Consider the following 22,812-nt stretch of genomic DNA (forward strand, 5'->3'; position numbering starts at 1 on the left):
ACATGTGAAACTGAAGTCCCAGAAGGAGAGAAATAGAAAAATATGTGAAGAAATTATAGTGAACAATTTTCCCAAATTTGATGAAAACTATAAAATAACCACAAATCCAAGTATCTCAATGAAACCCAAGCAGGATAAAAACAAAAAAAAGAAATGACACCAAGGCACATGATTATCAGATTATTGGAAACAGATGACAAAAGAAAATATTAAAGCATTCAGAGAAAAAGGCTTATTACCTGTGGAGCAACAAAGATAAGAGTGACAGCTGACTACTTTTCAGAAGCATGCAAGCCAAAAAACAATGGAAAAACATATTTAACGCACTGAAAGAGATGGGGGGAAGTGAGAAGGCTGTTATCCTATAATTCCAAATCCAGCAAAAATAGTTTTCAAAAATTAAAGCAAAATTAAAACTGTTTTAAATCAACAAAAGTAGAGTACTTATCATTAGCAGACCTGAATTATAACAAATGTTCAAGGATGTTCCTCCAGCAAAAGGAAAAATCATATCAGGTAGAAACGTGGATCCACACAAAGGAATAATATGTGTCAGAAATAATAAAATATGTGATGTGAGTAATATGAAATATTTTTCTTCTCATTTTAAAACTTCTTTCAAATGTAATTGACTATTTGAAGCAATAATAATTACCATGTGTTGTGGAGTTTGAAACATATATGTAAAATACAATAGCACAAAGGATCAGAGAGGGAATATAAAAATATACTGTTGTAAGGTTTTAACATTATGCATGAAGCAGTATATTATTTGAAGAAAGACTGTGATAAGAGTAACAACAACAACACAGATCGCAAACCCTAGAGTAATCAATAAAAAAATGAATAGCACTAAAATGATTTTCACACTAAAACTATATGGAAAAGAATAAAGAGCATAAGGTTTAATCCCCTTGGAGAAACAAAGAATCAATCCTGACTTTGGTTATTGTTTATAAAACCTCTGTTAAGCTACTATCAGAAAGTGTGCTATGCAAGGAATATCTTAATTTACTTCTCAGAAATATTAGTTTATAGACCTTAATTTAGTGTTTCTACTGATTCTGTGTCTTTGAATGGAAAATAAATAAATTAATGAGCATCTTAAAATAAAATCAACTGAAATTTTTTAGAAATGTTTTTTGTGTAATAAAATCTATATTATGCTAGTTTATATTATTAAATATCAGTTTACTTTTCCTCACACACATCATAGTGGTTTATGTACAGACTCTAGTACCTGAATGTCTGGGTTTCAATGTCAGCTTTATCATTTACTAGACAAGTGACCTTGAGCATATTACTTAACATCTCTGATTTTAGTTTCCTGTAATGTAGGAATAATAGTACCTACCATATAGAGTTGTTATAAGGATCAAATTATTTAATACTGAAAGCACTTAGAAAAACACCCAGAAGATAGTATTATAAGAGTGCTACCTATTATTATTCATAAAATTAGTAAAATGTGGATACTGATCTGAGATTTAAAGAGATGATAAATACAGCTGATGTAAAAAACACTACTTGAGAACCAGGAGAGACACTATCTAGCTGTGTGGCTGTAGATATGATACTAAAGCCAGAAAGGTACTTGTCTGGGCCTCATTCATTCATTCGTTTGGTCCTTCCTTCCTCATTTCCCACTAATTGACTACACGTTTTAACCCTCAGACAAGAAGCTACTTTTAAGATAGCATCAAGCAGCTGATTACTGCAATTTCCAGTTTTAACCCCTTCTTAATTAACCTGTAGTAATCCTTCTGGTCCAGCTTGAAAGAGAAGGCCAAAAAATATACCATAGCTTTATTAAAAGGAAAAAATAAAAACAAAAATCCCCAACAAATATGAGAAGTTTTAAAGCAATAATTTCATTATATTAACATATCATATTTAAGACGATAAATATGTAATTGATTTAGAAATTATAACTGTCATTAATACTTGATGATATCTAAACTAATAAGGCAGAGTATTTTAATAGTTTCCTATAAAGATCACCTTTGTTCTACTTAAAATATTCTTTACTCAAAAAAAAGAATAAAAGTTTCCATTGCAGGTTGAATTGTGTCCCTGACAAAAGATTATATTGAAATACTAACTCTTGATACCTGTGAATTTGACCTTATTTGGCAATACGGTGTTGGGAGATTGATATGGATTGAATGTCTATGTCCCTACCTATCAAATTCATATGTGAAAGCCTAAATTGCCAATGTGATGAATGGGATCTTCGGGATGTAATTAAGTAATGAGGGTGGAGCCCTCATAAATGGGATTAGTGCCCATATAAAAAGAGACATGAGAGAGATGATCACTTTTCTGCTCTGTTTCCTACGTCCTCACAGTGTCCTAAGGTTATTTGCAAATGAGGAAGTGTGCTCTCACCAGACACTAAGTCTGTTGGCACCTTGGTCTTGGACTTCCCAGTTTTTAGAGCTGAGAGAAATGTCTGCCTTTTAAGCCACCCAGTCTATGATATTTTGTTATAGCAGTGTGAACTAAGACACGTATATAATCAAGTTAAAAAGAGACCATATTGAATTGGGGTGGACCCTAATCCAATGACTGGCACCTTTATAATAAAAGAAAATTTGGACACAGAAACACAGGCACACAGGAGAGAGGGGCATGTGAAGATAGAAGCAGAGATTAGAGTGATGCATCTACAAGTCAAGGAAAAATGAGGACTGCAGCCAACCACCACAAGATAAAAGAAGCAAGAAAGAAATTATTCCCTACAGTCTCTGGAGATGACATGGTGCTGACACCTTTATTTTAGATTTCTAGAACTGTGAGAGAATAAGTTTCTATTGTCTTAAGCCACCCGGTTTGTAGTTCTTTGTTACAGCAGCCCTAGGGAACCAATAAAGTTTCTTCAGTAAAATTCCAATTGCAGGACTTCCATTTTCAGCCGGAATAGAGAAATAGTGAACAGATTTATCCTCCTATATGAAACAAATAATAAAAGTGGACAAAATATATGAAATAATATTTTGTAGAAATAGAACATAAAACAGTACATAAGACAGTGATTACTTACAGTGAGGAAATAAGAGATGAGACCTATAATTACCCCAGCTTACTGTTTGAAAAGAATATCCAGACTGCAGCACAGGTGAGGGGAACCCAGTCAGAGTCCAGCAGCCTCCTTAAGTTGACCAGACAGAGCGAGGTGCTTGGGGAAACCAAAGTGTCTAGAGAATATAGGGTAGAGTACTGGTCAGGGCAGAACTGCACAGAGAGGAAACCTCAGAGATCTGAAAAGGACAGCTCTCATGTCTTCAACTAAGTACTGATCAGTGCATTCAGGTGAGGAAACTACCCAAAGCAGAGGAAATGATTGCCTAAAGGGAGCAGAGAGAACAATTCATGGAATACACATAGAACTAGGAATAGTTTTTGTTCCTACCAGCCAGAGTGAAAAACTTCATAAATCATGGGACATGAGGTGGAATACTCAGAAAGGTTTTGCTTCAGTAACGGGGCCAAATTAGTCATAGATGAAATGCTGCTTTTGGTTCCTAACAAAGCTAAAAAGAAGACTTGAAATTGTTTCCAACTAACTTAACGATGGTCCAGAACAAAACCTAATGTCATTAGGACTACGTCTAATGTCATTAGCACCCAACAAGGTAAAATTTACAATGTCTGATATACAGACAAAAATTATCAGACATACAAATGAGAAAGAAAATCTGATCTATACTGAAGAGAAAAACGAATCAATAGAAACAGACCCAGAAATGACACATACGATAGACTTAGCAGACAGGATGTTAAAAGAGTTATTATAAATATATACATATATTCAACAAAGTCATAGAAAGATTAACCATGTTAAGCAGCAACATGAAAGATACTTTAAAAGACCCAAAATCAAGCTTGAAACTACAATGCCTGAGATGAAAAACACAATAAATGTGATTAACAGCAGATTATATACTTATGATAAAAGATTAATGAACTTGAAGATATAGCATTAGAAATTATCCAGAGTAAAACACACAGAGGAAAAAAAAAAGTAAAAGTAAAGTGAACAGAGTTCCCAGTGAATTAGAAAAAAACTTCAAGTGACTCATACACAAGTAATTGGAGTCTCCAAAGTTCAGAGGGGGTGTGGTGAGACCAAAATATATTTGAAGAAATAATGGCTGAAATTGTTTTTCTAAATTTGATGCAAAGCATAAACCCACACATTCAAGAATCTCAAGCACAAGAAAAATGAAGAAAACTATAATATACCAAGGTACATCAGAATCAAATGGCTTAAAACTTGTCATAAAGAGGAAACGTTTAAAAGCAGCCACAGGAAAGATATGTTGCACGGGGGAGAACAAAGAAAGCCATCAGACTTATTAAAAACAACACAAGCCAAAGCAATGAGACAATATCTTTAAAGTAAAAAAGGAAAATCTGCCAATATAGAAGTCCAATATCCAGTAAAAATAAGTTTCAAATATGAAGGTGAAATACACAAATGAGTACATGAAACTACTGGTAAAAACTGAATAAGGTTTGTAGTCTAGTTAACAGTATTGTATTCATGTCAATTTCCTGATTTCAATATTGTACTATAGTTATAAGATGCCATCATTGGAGGAAGCTAGGTGAAAGGTTCATGGGACTGACTCTATGTACTATTTTTGGCAATTTCTCATGAATCTATATTATTTCAAAATAAAAATTTAAAAAACAAAAATGAAAAAAATACTTTTTTGGACATAAGAATTCATCACCAGCACAAACTGCACAAGAAACACTAAGCAGTGTTTCAGGCAGAAACAAAAATAATACTAGATGTAAATCTGGATTCAAACAAAAAAATGAAGAGCATGAGGAATAGTAAATATGTGGGTAAATACAATACTTTTTTCCTATTTTATGTCTTTGAAAAATAACTGTGTAAAGTCAAAATATTAGCAAAGTATCATAGGATTTATAGCATACGCAGAAGTAAGATATATGCAAAAAATGCACAAAAGCAGAAATGGGGGAAATGGAAGTATATTGTAAGCTTCTTACACTATATGTGAAACAGTATAAAATAACTTGAAAGTAGACTGTGATAAATTCACAATGTACACTATAAACTCTAAAGCAACCACTGAAATAAAACAACAAAGAGTTATACCTCATAAGCCAATAAAGGGAGTAAAATAAAATTATTTTAAAAACTTCAATTTAAAAAAGGAAGGAAAAGTAGAAAAGAGGAATAAAGAATAGATGGGACAAATAGACAACAGATAGAAGATGATATATTGTAACTATATCAATAATCACATTAAGGGTGAATGGTCTAAACACCTGAATTAAAAGGGAAAGAGTGTCACATTGAATAAAAAAGCAAACCAAGAAAACTATTTAAGTTTTTTTTTTAATTTTAAAAATTACAGTTGACATTTAATGTTATATTAATTTCAGGTGTGCAACATAGTTATTACACCATACATAGTTATTACAATATTGTTGACAATATTTCCTATGCTGTACTTTAAATCCCCATGACTATTTTGTAACTGCCAATTTGTACTTAATCCATTCACATTTTTCACTCAACCCCCCTCCCATCTGGCAACTATAAGTTTGTTCTCTGTATTCATGTTTGTTTCTGTTATTTTTTTGTTTATTTTGTTTTTCAGATTGCATATAAGTAAAATCATATGCTATTTGTCTTTCTCTGTCTGACTTATTTCACTTAGCATAATACCCTCTAGGTCCATTCATGTTGTCACAAATGGTAAGATTTCATTCTTTTTTATGGTTGAGTAATATTCCATTGTATAGATGTACCACATCTTCTTTATCCAATCATCTATCGATAGGCACTTAGGTTACTTCCATATCTTGGCTATTATAAATGATGCTGTAATAAACATAGGGACGCATATATCTTTTTGAATTAGTGTTTTGGATTTCTTAGGATAAATACCCAGAAGTAGGATTGCTGAGTCATATGGTAGTTCTATTCTTAATTTTTTGAGGAACCTCCATACTATTTTCTATAGTGGTTACATCAATTTGCAATCCCACCAATAGTGCATGACGGTGCCCGTTTCTCCACATCCTCACCAACACTTATTATTTGTTGATTTTTTTGATGACAGCCATTGTGATAGGTGTGAGGTGATATCTATCTCATTGTGGTTTTAATTTGCATTTGTCTGATGATTAATGACCTGAGCATCTTTTCATATGTCTACTGTCCATCTGTATGTTTTCTTTGGAGAAATGTCTATTTAAGTCCTCTGTCCATTTTTCAATCAGATTTTTTTGTCTTTTGGGTGTTAAGTTATAAGAGTTCTTTACATATTTTGGATATTAACCCCTTATCAGATGTATCAAAGTGACTATCTTCTCCCATTTAGTAGGTTGTCTTTTCATTTTGTTGATGGAAGAAACAAATTTTAAATATGAAGACACAAATAGATTAAAAGTGAAGGCATGAAAAAATACAGCATGTTAACACTAATGAAAATCAAGCTGAAGTTGGGAGTAGAATTCAGAACAAAGAATATAGCTAGGGATAAAGAAGGTGTTCACCACAGAAACAGAACCAATAGGAGATAAATATATTTATTTTAAGGAACTGGCTCATGTAAGCATGGAGAATGACAAGTCCCAAGATCTTCAATTGGCAAACTGAGAATCAGAGCTAATAGTATAGTTCTGCACCAAAAGTTGGCAGGCTCAAGACCCAGGAAGGGCAGATAATTTCTAGTTCATGTCTGAAGGCAGAAAAAATTCAGCTCAAAGTTACTCAGGCAGGAGGAATCACCTCTTATTCAGCCTTTTTATACAATTCAGGCCTTCAACTGATTGGATGGGGCCCACTCACATTGAGGAGGGCAATCTACTTTACTCAGGAAACCCATTCAAATGTTAATCTCATCCAACAAACACCCTCACAGACACACCTGGAATAATGTTTGACCAAATATCTGGGCACCTCACCTCTCAGTCAAGTTGACACAAAATTAACTATCATAGAGAATCACTTCATAATTATAGAGGATTCAATTTATCTAGAGGATGTAGCAATACTAAGTGTTTATGCACCTAATAACACAAGTTTAAAATACATCAAGCAAAAACTGACAGCTACAAGGAGGAGTAGATCAATCCATAATTGTAGTTGGAGATTTCAATAGTCCTTTCTCAATTTCCAAAGAATAGATAGACAAAAACAAAAATAAAAACAGAACAAAACCAACCAACCAACCAACAAACAAAAACCAGCGAGGATATTAAAACATTTGAACAACACTATCACACAATTTAATCTAATTGACATTATAGAACATTCCACCTCCAACAATATAGACATTATTGTTAAGATAGTCCATATTCTGGGCCATAAAACAAGTCTCTATATAAATTTTTAAAAATTCAAGTCATACATAATTTATTTTCTGACCACAAGGAAATTAAACTAGAAATAAATAACAGAATGATGCCTGGAAAATATCCAAATGTTTGGATCCTAAATAACACACATTTAAATAACCCAGGAGTCAAAAAGAAATGAGGAAGTCTTTTGAAATAGAATGAAAATAAAAGCACAACATATCAAGCTTTGTGGGATGCAACTGAAACAGGATTAGAGGGAAACCTGTAGCACTAAATGCTTATAATAAAAAGAACAAATATCTTAAATCAGTGACCTCAGCTTCCACATTAAGAAACTAGACAAATAAGAGAAAACTAAACCCAAAGTATACAAGAAAGGAAATAAAGCCAGATGGCACATCACAGACAATGGTGGATTCAAATTAAACAATACCCTAAAACGCTACCAAATGTAATGGAATCCTGGACTTTGGTCCTCTTACCCAATATGCTCTCCCTTCTTATCCTCTTCCATTGTGGCTCACTGCCCAGGGAAAGACTTCATATAACTGAGCTCACCTCGTATAACAGAAATGTTGAGATCAACTGGGTACCATTTCTGTAAGGCCAAGAATATAATTCACGTTCCACTAGCTATCATTAGAACACCAGGAGATATAAGTTTACCCAGAAGGCTATAAACATCAGGAAGCCTGGATTGCTTACCGACAGGAAGTAGAAAAGCATTCAAAACAAAAATATCTGATCCCTTATTAGAGAGGTTGTCAGAGGACTTTCAAGACATGCTGATACTATGTCCTAAGCATAGTCAATTAAATCCAAGCAGAGAAAAACATAGCTTGCTCTTCCAAGCGTTACAGAGCAATCATTGGCATTTCCAAGAGCAATACCATCCAGTACAACGAGAAGACCTCACCTCACCCCTAGATTGGGGCCATATTCAGGCAGGGATCCTGAAGCAGTTCATGCACACTGTACTTCTATGAAGGCACTTATCACACAGTATTTATACACACACACATTGTTTACACATGCTGTCACCCCTCTAGACTATACTGACTCTCCTGAATGTCATCTTAGTCATCTTTGTATCCCCAAACCCTAGCATGGTGCAGTCACTTAATAAATGTGCTTTAAGAGGAAAGCATGAACCCTCTAGATATTTAAAGGGTTATAGACAATAACCAATGTGACAGCCCGGAGATTTAACAGAAAACAAAACAAGGCTTCACATCCAACAAACAAACAAACAGAAAAAAACAGAGGCTTGTTACCTCTTTCCTGAGTTCAATTAGATTTTTAAAACATTTTTTTAAAAATGAATTTGTTTCTAGACTTCAATGAGAGTTTGGGTGGGACTAGGTTTTATATCTAAAGCAGTCTGCCCATCCTTTTCCCACGGTGTTCTGGAAGAAAGCAGAAAGCGATGACTCACAACTTGGCACCCTTCTTAGTTCCTATGCACTGACACCAAATTGTATTCCAAAAGAGAGGCATTTACAAAGGATCAAAACCTGGATGCCTGGGCCCTAGGACGTGGTTCACATTATACGCTTTCCAATGCAGTGCTAAATGAACTGCATTTGGTTCCAGATGGTTAATAACTATTCAGTGGAGAGGTGACTTCAAGTGGAAATTGTCTCAACTCTCACTTTATGTCACTTCAGAAGTCTTGCCTCAGTTTGTTCCCACCCTCACCCTCATCCTCTACCTCCTTTTTTGGCCTCAGCTTTCAGGGTTTCAAGCCCTTAAACATAGTATTTTTAGGATATCCCAGCTATGAAAGTAGGCCCTTTCTGGTTACTCTTCTGGTGACTCAAGGACTTCTCTATTCAAAATACTAGCACTTTCTAGTGACCTAGAAAGTGCAGAAAGCCCAGGGGAAAGGAAGGTGAATGGAGTCCGGATCAGCTGTGGTAACAGGAAAAGACAATGAACCCATGGGAATGTCATAATTCAGTATACTCTTCTCATTCCATCCCTCCTTCTTTCCCCAAAACATGAGCACACAAATGCACATGCACACACACACCTCAGTGTACTTGTCCAATACCTTCTTCAGAGAGTCATCTAACTTCCTTCTCAAAGCAGTGGTACAGCCTTAGGCAGTCATGGCACTTCCCATTTGCCTTTCACACGCCAAATCCCCAAATCATACTTCTTTCATTACTTCTAACTAAGCTCCACATCCTTGGGAACTTGTCATCTGTCCCTAGAAGACAGAAATCCCATGTACCTAAATCATTCTTATACAGTGCCTAGCAAGGAAGCAAATGTAAGTGCAGGGTTAATATCACCATGCCTGTTCTCTGATTATAATGATGATGAGGGTGTCAGACATGATGGCAATGATCCCATTCACTTTAATTTGCATCTCCTTTCAGAAGCTAGACTCACCAGTGGCTCAAAGACTTCAATGTCAATGGATCTGAAAGTAATAAGAAAAGGTTAAAGGAGAACCTCGACTTTTTTTATATTTGGAAACATCAAATAAATATAGAAATTAAAAGAAAAGGAAGGGTTAAGGCTGTCTCTATAAAGGCAAGGAAGTAACAGTAAAAGATACTAGAAAAGAACACTCATAAAGGGAGTGGAAACTCAGGAAGCCAGGACGGTGGAGCAGAAACATAGAAAGGGCATCAGCTTTGGAATCAGTCTTGGAGTAGAATCCTTGTTTGTTGACATTCTGTCTGATCTCGGGCAAGTTAACTTCTCTGAACTTAACTTGTCTGAACCCCTATTTCCTAAGCTTAGAAAGGTGTTAAAATGTTCATTTTGGAGGATTCTCTTGAACATTGTGAACTAGCCTTTAAGGCATTTGGTTTATGGCAGGTGCCCTGTAAATGTCAGTTCTCTTCCCTCCCCTCTCAGAAAGAAAGTTCTATAATGATAAGAATTTCCAGCAGCACCCAAAGGGTTGGTCCTGTCTATAATCATGCATTTGTAGAAGGCTCATCCTAAGGTTCTCACTTTTAGGTGTATTTTGATGTCTCACGAAGATGCTCATGTTCTCTGCAATTGCCAACTTCAGAGACAATGTGTATGTTAGGGAACAACTGTGCCCAACCCCTCCCATCCATCGAGATACACAAGTCAGACAAGACCTCATATCTTTAAAGAGTGGGACTCAAAGTCAGACGCCCCTTGTCTGTATTCCCAAAGCAATTTAACTGCATTGCACTCAGAGCATGAATCACTGCTTTGCATTATATGTTTAAGCATCTGTATCTCCCCTAGGCTGCAAGAGCCATGATGGCAAAGTCTAGATATTATTCCTCTTTGCATCACCACCTCGCACGAAGCCTGTCATACATGTCATAGTTACAGGATTGAACTGAACCATCCGTCTTCTAGACTTGCAGTGCTTTACTGTGTATTCTACACTTTATAATTCCCCTAGCAGCATTTCCGACAGCCTCCGAAATTTCAAGCACTGACCACATATTGTCTTTGTCCTTTAAGAATTGACTGTTTAGGTGACTAAAAGGTACACACTTCCAGTTATAAAACAAAGAAGTTCTGGGGATGTATTGTACAGTATGGTGATTCTAATTAATAATACTGTATTGTATCTTTGAAAGTTGCTAAGAGAGTAGATCTTAAAAGTTCTCATCACAAGAAAAAAAATGTAGCTATGTGTGATGATTGATGTTAACTAGACTTATGGTGGTAACCACTTCACAATGTACTCATACAGCAAATCATGTTAGACACCTGAAATTAATAGTTATATGTCCATTATACGTCAATTAAAGAAACTTAGAAACAACTACATCAAAAAAAGAACAGTTTAAAAACGGCTAGTTTTTTCTTTGGAAAGCTAAAATTTAATCAAGGAAGAGGGGTAAAAGATTTCAGAGAAATGCCTAGCACTAATCTAAAATTGCTCTTTGCTTTTTATTTATTGCCATAACTTTGGTCACCCCACCCCCACCCCACATCCAAGACCTGGGGACACCTTTCCTAAAGCACACACAGGGTGTTCTTGGTGAGTGCCTGGAGGGTTTTGTGCTTAGTAACTGCTGTGAGGATGACCACAAGTCGAAGGCTGTGGCAGCTCCATCTGCCTCAGGTAAGAAAATCAATGGGTGACTAAGTTACAGTAGAAGTATCTCTCAATCTCTGAGTTCTTCCTGTGTTCTGACACATCTCTTTTTCTCCAGAGGAAATAGGGACAAGCTCAGACAACAGTCCCTGAGGAAGGAACCTTCTTTTATTGTTTAACTCATTCATTACCAAACTCTCATGAAGAACCTGGGTCCACAGTTACTGAAAACACAAATAAGCTCAAGAAACATTTGGAAATATATTTAAGTCACATCCACAGTCAGTTGTTAAGGGGAAGTCTAGAAGTTGAGTTCCAATTCCTAAACTTTAAGGCAGATTTTATGGAGGGCACTACTAAGTTCTCCTTCCAAAGACTGGCTTGTGGAGACAGACACTCGGCTCTACCTTAATAGCTCTGTGTCTTTGCACCTGTTACTGACTCAAGCTAAGCCTGTTTTCTCGTTATTTAAATAAAAATACTCACCCTACAGGGTTGTTTATAAACATTAGATGAGATCACTAACTCATCTGTATATACTGACTGCCTAGTCTTTAGTAGGCAAAACCCAGACCCCATAGATATAACTATCCCCATGGCTCCCCAATGCCAAGGTCAAGTGTCAGTTGGCATTAATCCTCAGGCATGGCATTTTATACATGGCTGATCCCTGGGGCACTTAAGTACATGACCCCTGAGCTGGGGCAATCCCATTATCTTAGAGATGTGGAAACCAAGACAAAATCTCTCATGGCTCACCACTGCCTGTAGGCAAAGTTGCAATACTGTGAGAAGAAAGGCCATTTGAGTGCTTTCCTAGAGGGCCATTGGGGCCCCAGTGCAAGCCAGAATGCTGTTCTGGGTGGACCTTTAAATCACATCACCTATATGCCACTTGTCAAATGATTTTCTAAGTAGAATTCATCTAGTCTAAAGAACGCAGAATATTCTCTAGAGAATAAGGCTAGGTCATTCTACGCTAATTGTAGTAAAAGTGAAGGGAAGGGTGGTACTTAGCAGTGGATCGTTGTAATTTATTAAGCTCAGCGTCCTGCTGAGCACGAAACATGTCTTGTGTCTTATTTTACATGATCAACCCAACTTCCAGAATCCTCCTTTACACCTAATCCTTGGAACTGCAGAAAGCTGGCACAAATAAATGGCTTCTACCTCTCTGTAGGATCTACCTGAGTGCTCGTGTACGGGGCCCAAATCAAATCCTTTCTAAATTCTGAATGCAGTATGTGTGGTTTTGAGTGGGCAATGAAGAGAGACAGGTATCTTTGGAAATAAAACACAAGAGGTGGAGGTTAATTTTTAATCCCTTGAATCTCGTGCCAACCCATTTGATAGTGACTTATCATTAATATATCTCATATTGCTCAATCATGTCTAGAAGATGGATTGCAGGGTGGAGTGGGAGAGGTGCCTTCCGGTCCATTCCAGTGAAATGTTTCTACGTTATCACACAACGAGAAACTCTATAAGGTAAGGAGGTTAGAAATGCCTGGCTTCCTATGGACAGATGCCAGGTGGAGGAAATAAACAGATATAGTTCCCACTGGATACGGATGCCCTAAAAAACAAGTGTTTCCTAGCATGCTGCCAAGGCAATGCCAGCTGCTTACAAAATAAGTTCAGGGGGAAAAGAAAGAGGTAGACTGAATAGTGTTTGGGGAGTGAGTAAAGTAGAAAATGAGAAAAGACACTTATTCCAATTTTGTTGATAAAGTATAAACCCTTACAACTGAGTCAAATGGCTGCCCTGGTTCTAAAACAAATGAAAGTCTAACCAATTAAATTAAACCGGACAATTAAATGGAGCCTAGGGTCCTGTGCCCTGATACTTCAGGAGTGGCTAGAAGTAACAATGCTGGACCGGGACAGGTTACCGGAGACATTCAGTACAGAGATCACAACTGGCAGGGCCCAGACATTGTCTTCTTTGGTTTTTCCCACAGTTAGGTGGCATTTTAACATTGTTTGCATTAATTGCCAACAGTTTAAAAACTAAAAGACTTCACATAAAAATCTATATTTCTAGTGTCTCTTTATAAAACAAACACTGGACCTACATTTTCACCTACCAACCACTCAATTCCCCATAGTTGGTCTCTACTATCCCCATGCTTCCCTAAAGACAAAGCCAGGTGTCAGCGTTACTAATCCTGGAAATGGCATTTTGTTACCAGCCGACCCCTGTGAGCTCCTCAGTGCATGTCCCCTAAGCTGAGGCAACCCCATTACCTTATAGATGAGTGTCATGCAGGGTCTCAGCTCCCACTCCCCGCACAAGAACGCAGGATACGGTGAAGCCAAAAAGGAACACCCACGGAGCCATAGATAGGGGAGTCATACCACCATACTCTCCTGGCGGCTGGGTTGGAGACACAGGAAGCAGGAGCCATACATTCCGCAACCTGCCGTCCACTTCTCTGCCAACCAACCTCACTTGCTAACTGCAATCCGCTGTGCTAACTGTGATCCACGCTTGCTAGCGTAGCCATGGCAGTTATATCAGTGGCTAATGGCTAACCGGTAACAGCTGATGGCCAACTAGTCACAGCTGATGGCCATCTACTACCCGAGCTGGCACCTTTCCACGTGAGACTGAGAGCCTGGAAACTGCTCTCTGGGACTCTGTCCCCACAATGAGGAAACCAAGGCAAAACTTCACATGGCTCACAGCACTGCCTATAGGGCAGAGGCCTGATGCCATGACAGGAAAAGTCATTTGCAGAAGGTCCCAGCTCACCTCTCTTGCCAGTTCCCCAAAGGAATCCTATGGTCCAGCCGTACCAGGTAGACCCTTGTTAAGCATGGTTGAGGCGCGGTTCCCTCTGTCTCAAATGCCCTTCCCTGTATCAGATTCTTCATCAACCTTTCAGACTCAGATTAGTTCTATCCTCATTCCCCAGGTAGGGAAATGTCCACATAGCACATTGTACCCACTTCAGCAACAGACTGTAGAGTCCTCAAAGGGAAGGTCAGTTAGTTAAAGTCCTTTTTTATGTCACCAGTGCCTACCACAATGTGATGACACATAGTGAGCTCCAAATAAATCTGGGGTTTAGGGAGGAAAAACAATCTGTCTTCAGATACTTAGGTAATTGTACTCATAACATATAGTTGGAAAAAACCGGTTAAAAGCATATCCAGCCCATGAGGATCACTCAGACTGATGAACCATCAAGTAGGTAACATCCAAAACCTTATCTTAGTGACAAATGCAGTTCCCGCCAGACCAAGCCTAACTCTAGAAGTAGGTGCTGCCAGATCAATGTGGCTTGTGAAGTGTCAGAAGGACCTCAAAGGTCCCAGATAAGCTAACTCAGATGCCAAAAAGTCCACCATGTAAACTTATCTGCATTAAGTCTTTTTGTGTTAAAATGGACACCTTTCTCTTTCTCCTCCTCCAAAAGCCAGTACATTAGGCAATTCTCAGAGGTTAGCACAGCTCCAGTTAGCTTGCTAACCATTTTTCTATCTGATGCATTTATCCTGGAATTTCTGGGTAAGTTGTGATAGTTAAATACAGGTAAATTTCCAGTAGAGGTCCAGGACAGGCCTGAACGTCTGAAGTAAGAGACGGGGAGTACGCAGTACAGCAGAGTGGTTAAGCGTAAGGCCGGTTGGACCAAAGATGCCTTGGTCCAATTCTGCTACCTGGTAGATGAGTGCCCTTTGGCTAGTCACTTACCCAATGTGCCTTTATTTCCTCATTTAGATAGAAAGTGGTGTTGACAAGAGGATCTGCCTCAGTAGGACACTGGAGAATTAAATGAGTCAATTTATAGTAGGCATTCAAAACAGTGCCTGACATAGAGTGAGCCCTATATTCGTGTTTACTTCTGTCGTTATTAGGACAGGATGGCATGAGACTCAGCCCTGAATAGGACTGCTCCAGTTTTACTACCTGCTGTCTCTTTCTCCCAATTTACTGATGAGGAATATAAGGTCTGGAGAGGATGAGATTTATGAACGGCTGCACGGCTAGTGGATGGCAGAGCTAGGGCTTCTTATGCAGGGTTCTCACCCCTCGCCAGCCCCTCCCCCCACCCCCCCAACCATGGACCTTATTGATGAGAAAGAGAGGCAGGGGTGGTGGGAGACTAAGAGAAACCAAGACTGAGCTCTAGCATCTCTAAATTTTAGGGATAATGGGACAAGGCCCTTTGGGACTTCTCTCCAGAGTCAATTCCATGTCCCCGCTCTCGCTCTCGGGTGGGCTGGATGTCTGAGCAAACACCGCCCTCTGACACACACACACACACACACACACACACACACACACACACACACCACGCCTGGGCGTACCCTTTAAGTTTGGCACAGCGCCGGAATTCACTGACCCGCTGGGAGGACAAGTCAACAGTGGGGTGGACGGGTAGTGACACAATCAGGCCGCGGCACCCTCCGCGCTAGCCTCCCACGCAGCGCAGGGCGGCCCTCGGCCCTCGCAAGGGTGCGGAGGGGGATGGGCGGCGGCGGTGTGCCCAGGGACGGCGTGCTGGGTCGCCACACCCCCTAGGGACCCGCGGCCCAAAGCCTGGGCACCGGTACTTTTCAGCAACGCGGCAGCCCCGCGGTTGCGGGGCCGGCTCCTAGGGCCGCCGCCGCCGTCGCCGCCGCTGCCCCCGAGAGCTGGATGACGGAGTCTTGAAAGACTTTCACCAAATATGGGCTAAGGCTGGAAACGTCCTGCGCCGCCGGAAACCTCGAGTCCTGGCAACCGCGGCGACTTGGGGCGCGCGGGCCAGCCAGCCGGCAGGGGGCGGCGGGCAGCAGGAGGCCGAGTGCGTCCGGGTGCTCTGGCCCTGTGCCCCATCCTCTCGCGTCGGCCCCCCAGGTCCTGCTGCCATCCCGGCTTCCTCTAGCTCTCCCTGCGATCACTGCACTGGGTGGGGCTCAGGGGTTAGAGGGGTGTGGAGAGAAAAAGGATGGCGCGGGACACCACCTTAAAGCTGGACTTTCCCAGTCACCATCAATTATTCTATTCATTAAGGTGGTATAAAAAGGGACGTTGTGAGACTAAGTGTGCAGGTGAGTGCCTAACTATGAAGACACACGTACGTACGTATAAACAGCTATCACTGGCACTCCTCTCGTCGGAGGCAGTTGTTCCCAGGGTTTGATTCCCCACACCACCAGCAGCTTCCTCAACTAGGGACTTGTTAGAAATGTAACTAATAAGAAATTCTGGGATGGGACCCAGCAATCGCTTTTTAACCAGCCCTCCAGGTGACTCTGAGACACGCTTACGTTTGAAAACCACTGGTTCGGGGCTAGGAAACCGGAGTCGCCAGGTTTAAGGTGATTATTATTCTCAATTGCCGCCAGACAGTGAACCCTTCTTTGGGTGACCTAAAATTGCTTGGCAGCAGCGGGCGAGAGACGTCCCCATTGCTCAGCCCAAAGCCAGGAGCTGCAGAAGACAAGCGGTCCCTTCTCCGTGCCTTGCAGCCCAAGGAAACAAGGCGGCCGTTATTCCCCCGTGGGGCACCCGTAGAGGGAGAGAGGGAGGAAATAGAGCAAAAGAGCCATGCAGAATTAGCACCCGAAGCAACACTTACCCATAAATATTTGCACATTTCCCCTCCAATCTGTCAACGTGAACTGATCTGCAGCTTTCAGCAGAGGCGGTGAGAAGGCGACAGGACGGCTGAGGTTTCTGGACGGTCCTTGAGCAGGACACGAGAAGCTGCTGTTCCTCTCCCCTGATGGCATGGTTTACTAGCAGGCACACCAGGTCATAGTATATGGAAAGGCTGTGCACATAAGTTACTCCAGTCTCTCCCTCTCCCCCACCTCCTGGCCATGTTTGCTACAGCTTCCCAAACGCCCTCCCATAACGCACGGCCTGCTTTAAATGGGCAGTTGATGGTAGGGTTCTCCATTTCTCCCCTGGTGCAAACTCATCCTCCAAGATTCTCTAGTTAAAGTCCAGAAACAAACCCAAACGCTCTTGTTAGAAAAATTTTAATCTGATTTTTAAAGGAATTCCAGGAATGGTGTGTGTTTGAATGCTATGCAGTAAAATGAATCTTTGCCCCCCACCCACCCACCCACACCCACACACACTTCAATAAAGGAACAAGGTATATACACAGGCCAGTTGGATCATCCACTGTGATTTTATTTTAAATCATGATAGACAGATTGCGTGAAAAACAAGGAATTCCAAAGAATTCCTGCTCTGGGAACAGAAGTTAAGTCTATATTTAACAACATTTGAAGCTGTCAAGAATGCTTTGTGGTTGGATAACAGGCAGAAAAATGTTAAAAACGCAAGCTACTGCTATACCCAAATATGGAAATATTGTTACGTCTGGTGTCTGATTCACCATCTGGAAATACTTACAACCATGAAGTCAAATAGAAAAGACACCACAACAGAAGCCAGGAACGCTCCTCTCCATCCATTTTCTCTCACCACCTCCTCCACCCTGCACTGCCCTTACTCACCCTGTCCCCAATCATTTCATTAAGAAGGAAACAATAATGAAACCCTAATACAAGAAAAACCATTTGTCTAAACAATAACTGATGGATTGGCCTGGTTACAACATAGGGCCCAGACTTTCCTCCCTTAACATAACACCTGATAACCTATTGTCTTGAAAATTAAGTCTCCCACCCTAAACCCCTCCAACAAAGCCTTAGAGATCCCACTCCCTCTAGTAAAAGCCTTAGACTTATGACAGGGCACTTTCGTATGAATGAAATTTAACTCTTTCCTACCGGTTCTCTTCAGTGGAGTGTTTTCTTTACAATAGCTTCGCATTGTGCTTGTCAGTCATTCACAGAAAAGTCAGCACTGAAGGCCTTCTAAAGCAAGGCTGCTACATTATGAAGACTGAACAGCCCTAAACATTAAAAAGGACAAAAGAACCATGCAGTTCTTCTAAAGCACATATAAAAAGGAAAGTAGCATAATTTCTTGTGTATATTTTGCTAAAAACATACATAAGATATTTTAGAAACTTTGAGGGAAAGTTTATCAATCACACTAACGATATTGATGCTGTTAAATTGCTTTGTAGGGGCGTCTTCTACTGACTGTATTGCAAGTAGAATAGGATCTTAAAACCTGCTAACATTTTTATTACAGAATATTACCTCCTGAACCTCTTATGTCTCTTTTTTCTTTTGGAGAGAAAAGCATTGCAATTCACTTCAAACGGCAGGTTTCTAAGCGGTCCCAAGGAACGGGATTAAAAATCCCGCAACACTTTCAAGCTTTAAGGAGTCTGCTTTTTCCAGAGATCCATTGGGTACAATGGTACTAGAATCTGGTTTGACCTTGAAGTATATACAGGTGATGATCTCAGTACAAATCACTCCACGGTGGTCCCCTCCGCTTCTGGCTGGCGGCTTAGTGTGCATCGCCTCCCGCCAGTGGAGGGAGGCTGGAAGCGCTTACCCGGTCTCCCGCATCCGTCAGGAAGTGTAAGTCAGCCAGCCAGAGAGCTCCCTGCGTTCGTTTCCTCTCGGACTTCCAACCCAGGCAGTGGGCTGGAACTAAAATGGGAACCTCCAAAAACAAACAAGTTCGACATACCAAAAAGGGGGGGTGGGGGGCGGGAGGGGGAAGACCTCTGCCTGGAAACCTGCCAGACATGAGGGAAGTTGATTTCCCCCCTTTCTCATTCATAAATGCCACTGCGGGTATTAATTTGCAATACAGTTAACTTGGCTAATAAACACCATGCCAAAGCTTTGGGACTTGATCCGAGCATGCTGCTATGAAGTCCACAAGTAGATTCCTGGCTCAGAGACACACTCCCCCTTCCCATTCGCTTTAGTAGATACCTCGACTCTCACCTTGGTTGTAAACAGGCAAACAGCTCGCTGCCTTCCTGGGTGAGGGCTTCCAAGGCTGCCCGGTCAACTCGGCATCACCAAACAAAACGACTTTTGTTCCTCCCTCTCAGGTCCTCCCACCCTCCCAGTCCAGGCAAAGTTCTGAACTCGCCCCCCTCGCCCCTTCCACCACCATCACCACCATCACGCCAAAAAGAGCCCTACCCAATACAAGTCGTTATTTAAAGTGGAAAAACGGAAGATTGTTTTCTTGGATCCAGGATTCCCCCACCCCCCACCCCCCAAAAAAAAAAGAAAGAAAGAAAGGTGCAACGGAGCCAGGGGAGGCGCTTGGCAGCAGCCCGCGCCAACCAGCATTCCTGAGATGTTTGAGAATTCTGGAACGCGCAGACTGAGCCTACGTCACTGCAACACGCGGCGCCGCGCCGGCCCATAAAAAGGCGGGCTCTGCGCGCTGGGGCAGACCGCGAGCGAGAGCGCCCCCGAGCAGCACCCTCGCCCTCAGCACACTCCTCCGGAAGGACCTCGACAGAAGGACGCCGCAGCCCTCCCGCATCTCCGGCACTCGCCTCCCTGCCACCCGGCCACCGCACCCGCCGCCCCGACCCAGCCCCGCCGGGCCTGTCTGCTGCGCATCGGTGTGTTGGCGTCTTTGCTTCCGCGCTCTCCCGGACTCCTCCTGCGCGCCACAATGAGCTCTCGCACCGCCAGGACGCTCGCAGTCGCCCTCACCCTGCTCCACTTAGCCAGGCTGGTGAGTTTTGCCACCGCTTCTGCGTCCTCTCTCCCAGTCTCTTCCCCTTTCCCAGATTGCCCACGGCAGAAAAAAAACTAAACTAAAAAGTTCGGGGGCGTTTCGGGGTAGCTCTTTGAGTACCCCCTAAAGATGTGTCCGAGGCCTCTTGGCGGACACAGCCCTGCCGGAGCTGGTCCGGCTGGACGGAATCAGAATTCCCCCTGCCGGCAGGGTCAGAGACCCTCGTCCCTTCCCTGGGCACCCCTACTGCGCTCAACGCCGAGTCTCACACGAGCCTTCTTCCCCCCTCCAGGCGCTCTCCACCTGCCCCACCGCCTGCCACTGCCCCCTGGAGGCGCCCAAGTGCGCCCCGGGAGTCGGGCTGGTCCGGGACGGCTGCGGCTGCTGTAAGGTCTGCGCCAAGCAGCTCAACGAGGACTGCAGCAAAACGCAGCCCTGCGACCACACCAAGGGGCTGGAATGCAATTTCGGCGCCAGCTCCACCGCTCTGAAGGGGATCTGCAGAGGTAAGATGCTTGTGGTTTGGCCCCTTTAAAAAAATAATAGTCCCCGTAGTCCAGAAGTTTAGTAATTTTGAGACCATGTATGGTGATGCTTTGTTGTTGGTAGCTTGGCAGAAAGGCACATGATTTCAGCAGTCTGGAATGCAATTCAGTGTGTCTGGGCCCAACGAAAAGCGCATACGGAAAAGTGATTCCTGACTAACTTATTGTTCTGGTCTGGAGTCTCCGGGGAATTGTAGGGAACTTTACCATAAATTGAATTTAACAGCAGAAAATATGTATGTGTTTCAGGCCACGGTTTGGAATCTTAACTTCATCCTCTTCTCCCTTTCTCTTTTGGTGCTCTTTGCAGCTCAGTCAGAGGGCAGACCCTGTGAATATAACTCCAGAATCTACCAGAACGGAGAAAGTTTCCAGCCCAACTGTAAACATCAGTGCACATGTATTGATGGCGCCGTGGGCTGCATTCCTCTGTGTCCCCAAGAACTCTCTCTCCCCAACTTGGGCTGTCCCAACCCCCGGCTGGTCAAAGTTACCGGGCAGTGCTGTGAGGAGTGGGTCTGTGACGAGGACGGTGCCAAGGACCCCATGGAGGACAGGGACGACCTCCTGGGCAAGGAGCCCACATTCGATGCCTCAGAGGTGGAGTTAACGAGAAACAATGAATTAATTGCATTTGGAAAAGGTGGCTCTCTGAAGCAGCTCCCTGGTAAGTTAAGACTGAGCCCGTAAGACATGGTACTGAAATATGTTCCTAGTTTGAAACTTTATGAGTACTCAAATCTGTTTGTGTCAGTACGCCTGTGAGAAATCTTTCCTTGTTTGTCTCTCTAGTCTTTGGAACGGAACCTCGCATCCTATACAACCCTTCTTTACATGGCCAGAAATGTATCGTTCAAACAACTTCATGGTCCCAGTGCTCAAAGACCTGTGGAACTGGTATCTCCACACGAGTTACCAATGACAACCCTGAATGCCGCCTGGTGAAAGAAACCCGGATTTGTGAAGTGCGGCCTTGTGGACAGCCGATGTACAGCAGCCTGAAAGTAAGTTCTTGTGGTGGCAGGTTGACGGTTCCTGGGCAGCTGGGTGAGGTGTGAACCTCTCTTCCAAGAAAGAGAAACATAGCCCCTAACTTTCCTGTTCTCCTCTTTCTTACAGAAGGGCAAGAAATGCAGTAAGACCAAGAAATCCCCTGAACCAGTCAAGTTTACTTACGCTGGGTGTTCAAGTGTGAAGAAATACCGGCCCAAGTACTGTGGTTCCTGCGTGGATGGCCGATGCTGCACCCCCCAGCAGACCAGGACTGTGAAGATGCGGTTCCGCTGCGAAGATGGGGAGATGTTTTCCAAGAATGTCATGATGATCCAGTCCTGCAAATGCAACTACAACTGCCCGCATGCAAATGAGGCGGCGTTTCCCTTCTACAGGCTGTTCAATGACATTCACAAATTTAGGGACTAAGTGCTACCTGGGTTTCCAGCACAAGGGTAGACAAACGGGAGAGAAGAGTGCCAGAATCACGGAGACGTGGGTGGGGGCGGTGGGGGTGAAGGGACTCATTGTAGAAGGGATGCATTGCTCATTGTTGAGTAGTATTAAGGTATTTCGAAACTGCCAGGTGTGCTGGTGCAGAAGGACACTAATGCAGCTGCGATGGAGAATACTTTGCTTCATAATACTGGAGCACATGTTACTGCTTCATTTTGGAGCTTGTGGTGTTGATGACGTTCTGTTTTCTGTTTGTAAATTATTTGGTAAGCGTATTTTTCTCTAGGCTTTTTCCCTTTTGGTTCTGCAGTTGTAAAAGATAATAAGATTACTTGGACAGTTAAAGCCTTCATCCTTTGACAGAAGTAAATGGGAGGGGGTTCATCCCTTCCTGAAGGTGACACTCTGTGAGTGTCTGTGAGAGGCAGCTATCTGCACTCTAAACTGCAAACAGAAATCAGGTGTTTTTAAGACTGAATGTTTTTATTTATCAAAATGTAGCTTTCGGGGAGGGTGGGGAAATGTAATACTGGAATAATTTGTAAATGATTTTAATTTTATATTCAGTGAGAAGAATTTATTTATGGAATTAATCATTTAATAAAGAAATATTTACCTAATGTCTGAGTGTATGGCATTCAGTATTTTTAGAGGCTGTCCAGAGTCATTGGGAACAATCTAGATTCTCCATTCATTCAAACGGGATTTAATGAGTGCCTGCTTTGTGTCAGGATCTGTTCTAGGTGCTTGGGACAGAGCAGGGAAATAACCTACAAAAATGAGACAATGATTCCTTTTATATCTTCAACAGAGAAAAATCTCTGCATTTAAAGTAATCTGTA

The 22,812-nt window shown here is 41.9% G+C and overlaps 2 protein-coding genes across 2 annotated transcripts in view; one reads left to right on the forward strand and one right to left on the reverse strand.

The window, feature by feature from the left end:
* The window catches only part of DDAH1 (dimethylarginine dimethylaminohydrolase 1), a 233,136-nt gene extending 215,927 nt beyond the window's left edge, over positions 1–17,209 (reverse strand). Inside the window, exon 1 of the mRNA XM_074335078.2 lies at positions 16,969–17,209. Coding sequence (XP_074191179.1) covers positions 16,969–16,986 — 18 coding nt within the window. The 5' untranslated portion in view covers positions 16,987–17,209. The remainder of the gene's footprint in view (positions 1–16,968) is intronic.
* A 2,456-nt stretch (positions 17,210–19,665) lies between these two features.
* On the forward strand, positions 19,666–22,590 carry CCN1 (cellular communication network factor 1). The gene is made up of 5 exons (XM_019751784.3): positions 19,666–19,973; positions 20,269–20,482; positions 20,832–21,188; positions 21,314–21,525; positions 21,641–22,590. The coding sequence occupies exons 1-5, from the start codon at positions 19,911–19,913 to the stop codon at positions 21,941–21,943; spliced, it is 1,149 nt and encodes a 382-aa protein (XP_019607343.2). The 5' UTR covers positions 19,666–19,910; the 3' UTR covers positions 21,944–22,590.
* Positions 22,591–22,812: the final 222 nt, after the last annotated feature.

Source organism: Rhinolophus sinicus, chromosome 14 (assembly GCF_057876585.1).
Source record: "Rhinolophus sinicus isolate RSI-liver-muscle chromosome 14, RSI-T2T, whole genome shotgun sequence".
In the NCBI taxonomy this organism is placed as follows: Eukaryota; Metazoa; Chordata; class Mammalia; order Chiroptera; family Rhinolophidae; genus Rhinolophus; species Rhinolophus sinicus.

What these genes read in the sequence shown, in the direction of transcription:
- CCN1 (XM_019751784.3), top strand. Translation starts at nt 19,911, where the DNA reads ATGAGCTCTCGCACCGCCAGGACGCTCGCAGTCGCCCTCACCCTGCTC. An exon ending in TCTGAAGGGGATCTGCAGAG is followed by an intron (nt 20,483 to 20,831) that starts GTAAGATGCTTG and finishes TGCTCTTTGCAG; the next exon opens with CTCAGTCAGAGGGCAGACCC. An exon ending in CTCTCTGAAGCAGCTCCCTG is followed by an intron (nt 21,189 to 21,313) that starts GTAAGTTAAGAC and finishes TTGTCTCTCTAG; the next exon opens with TCTTTGGAACGGAACCTCGC.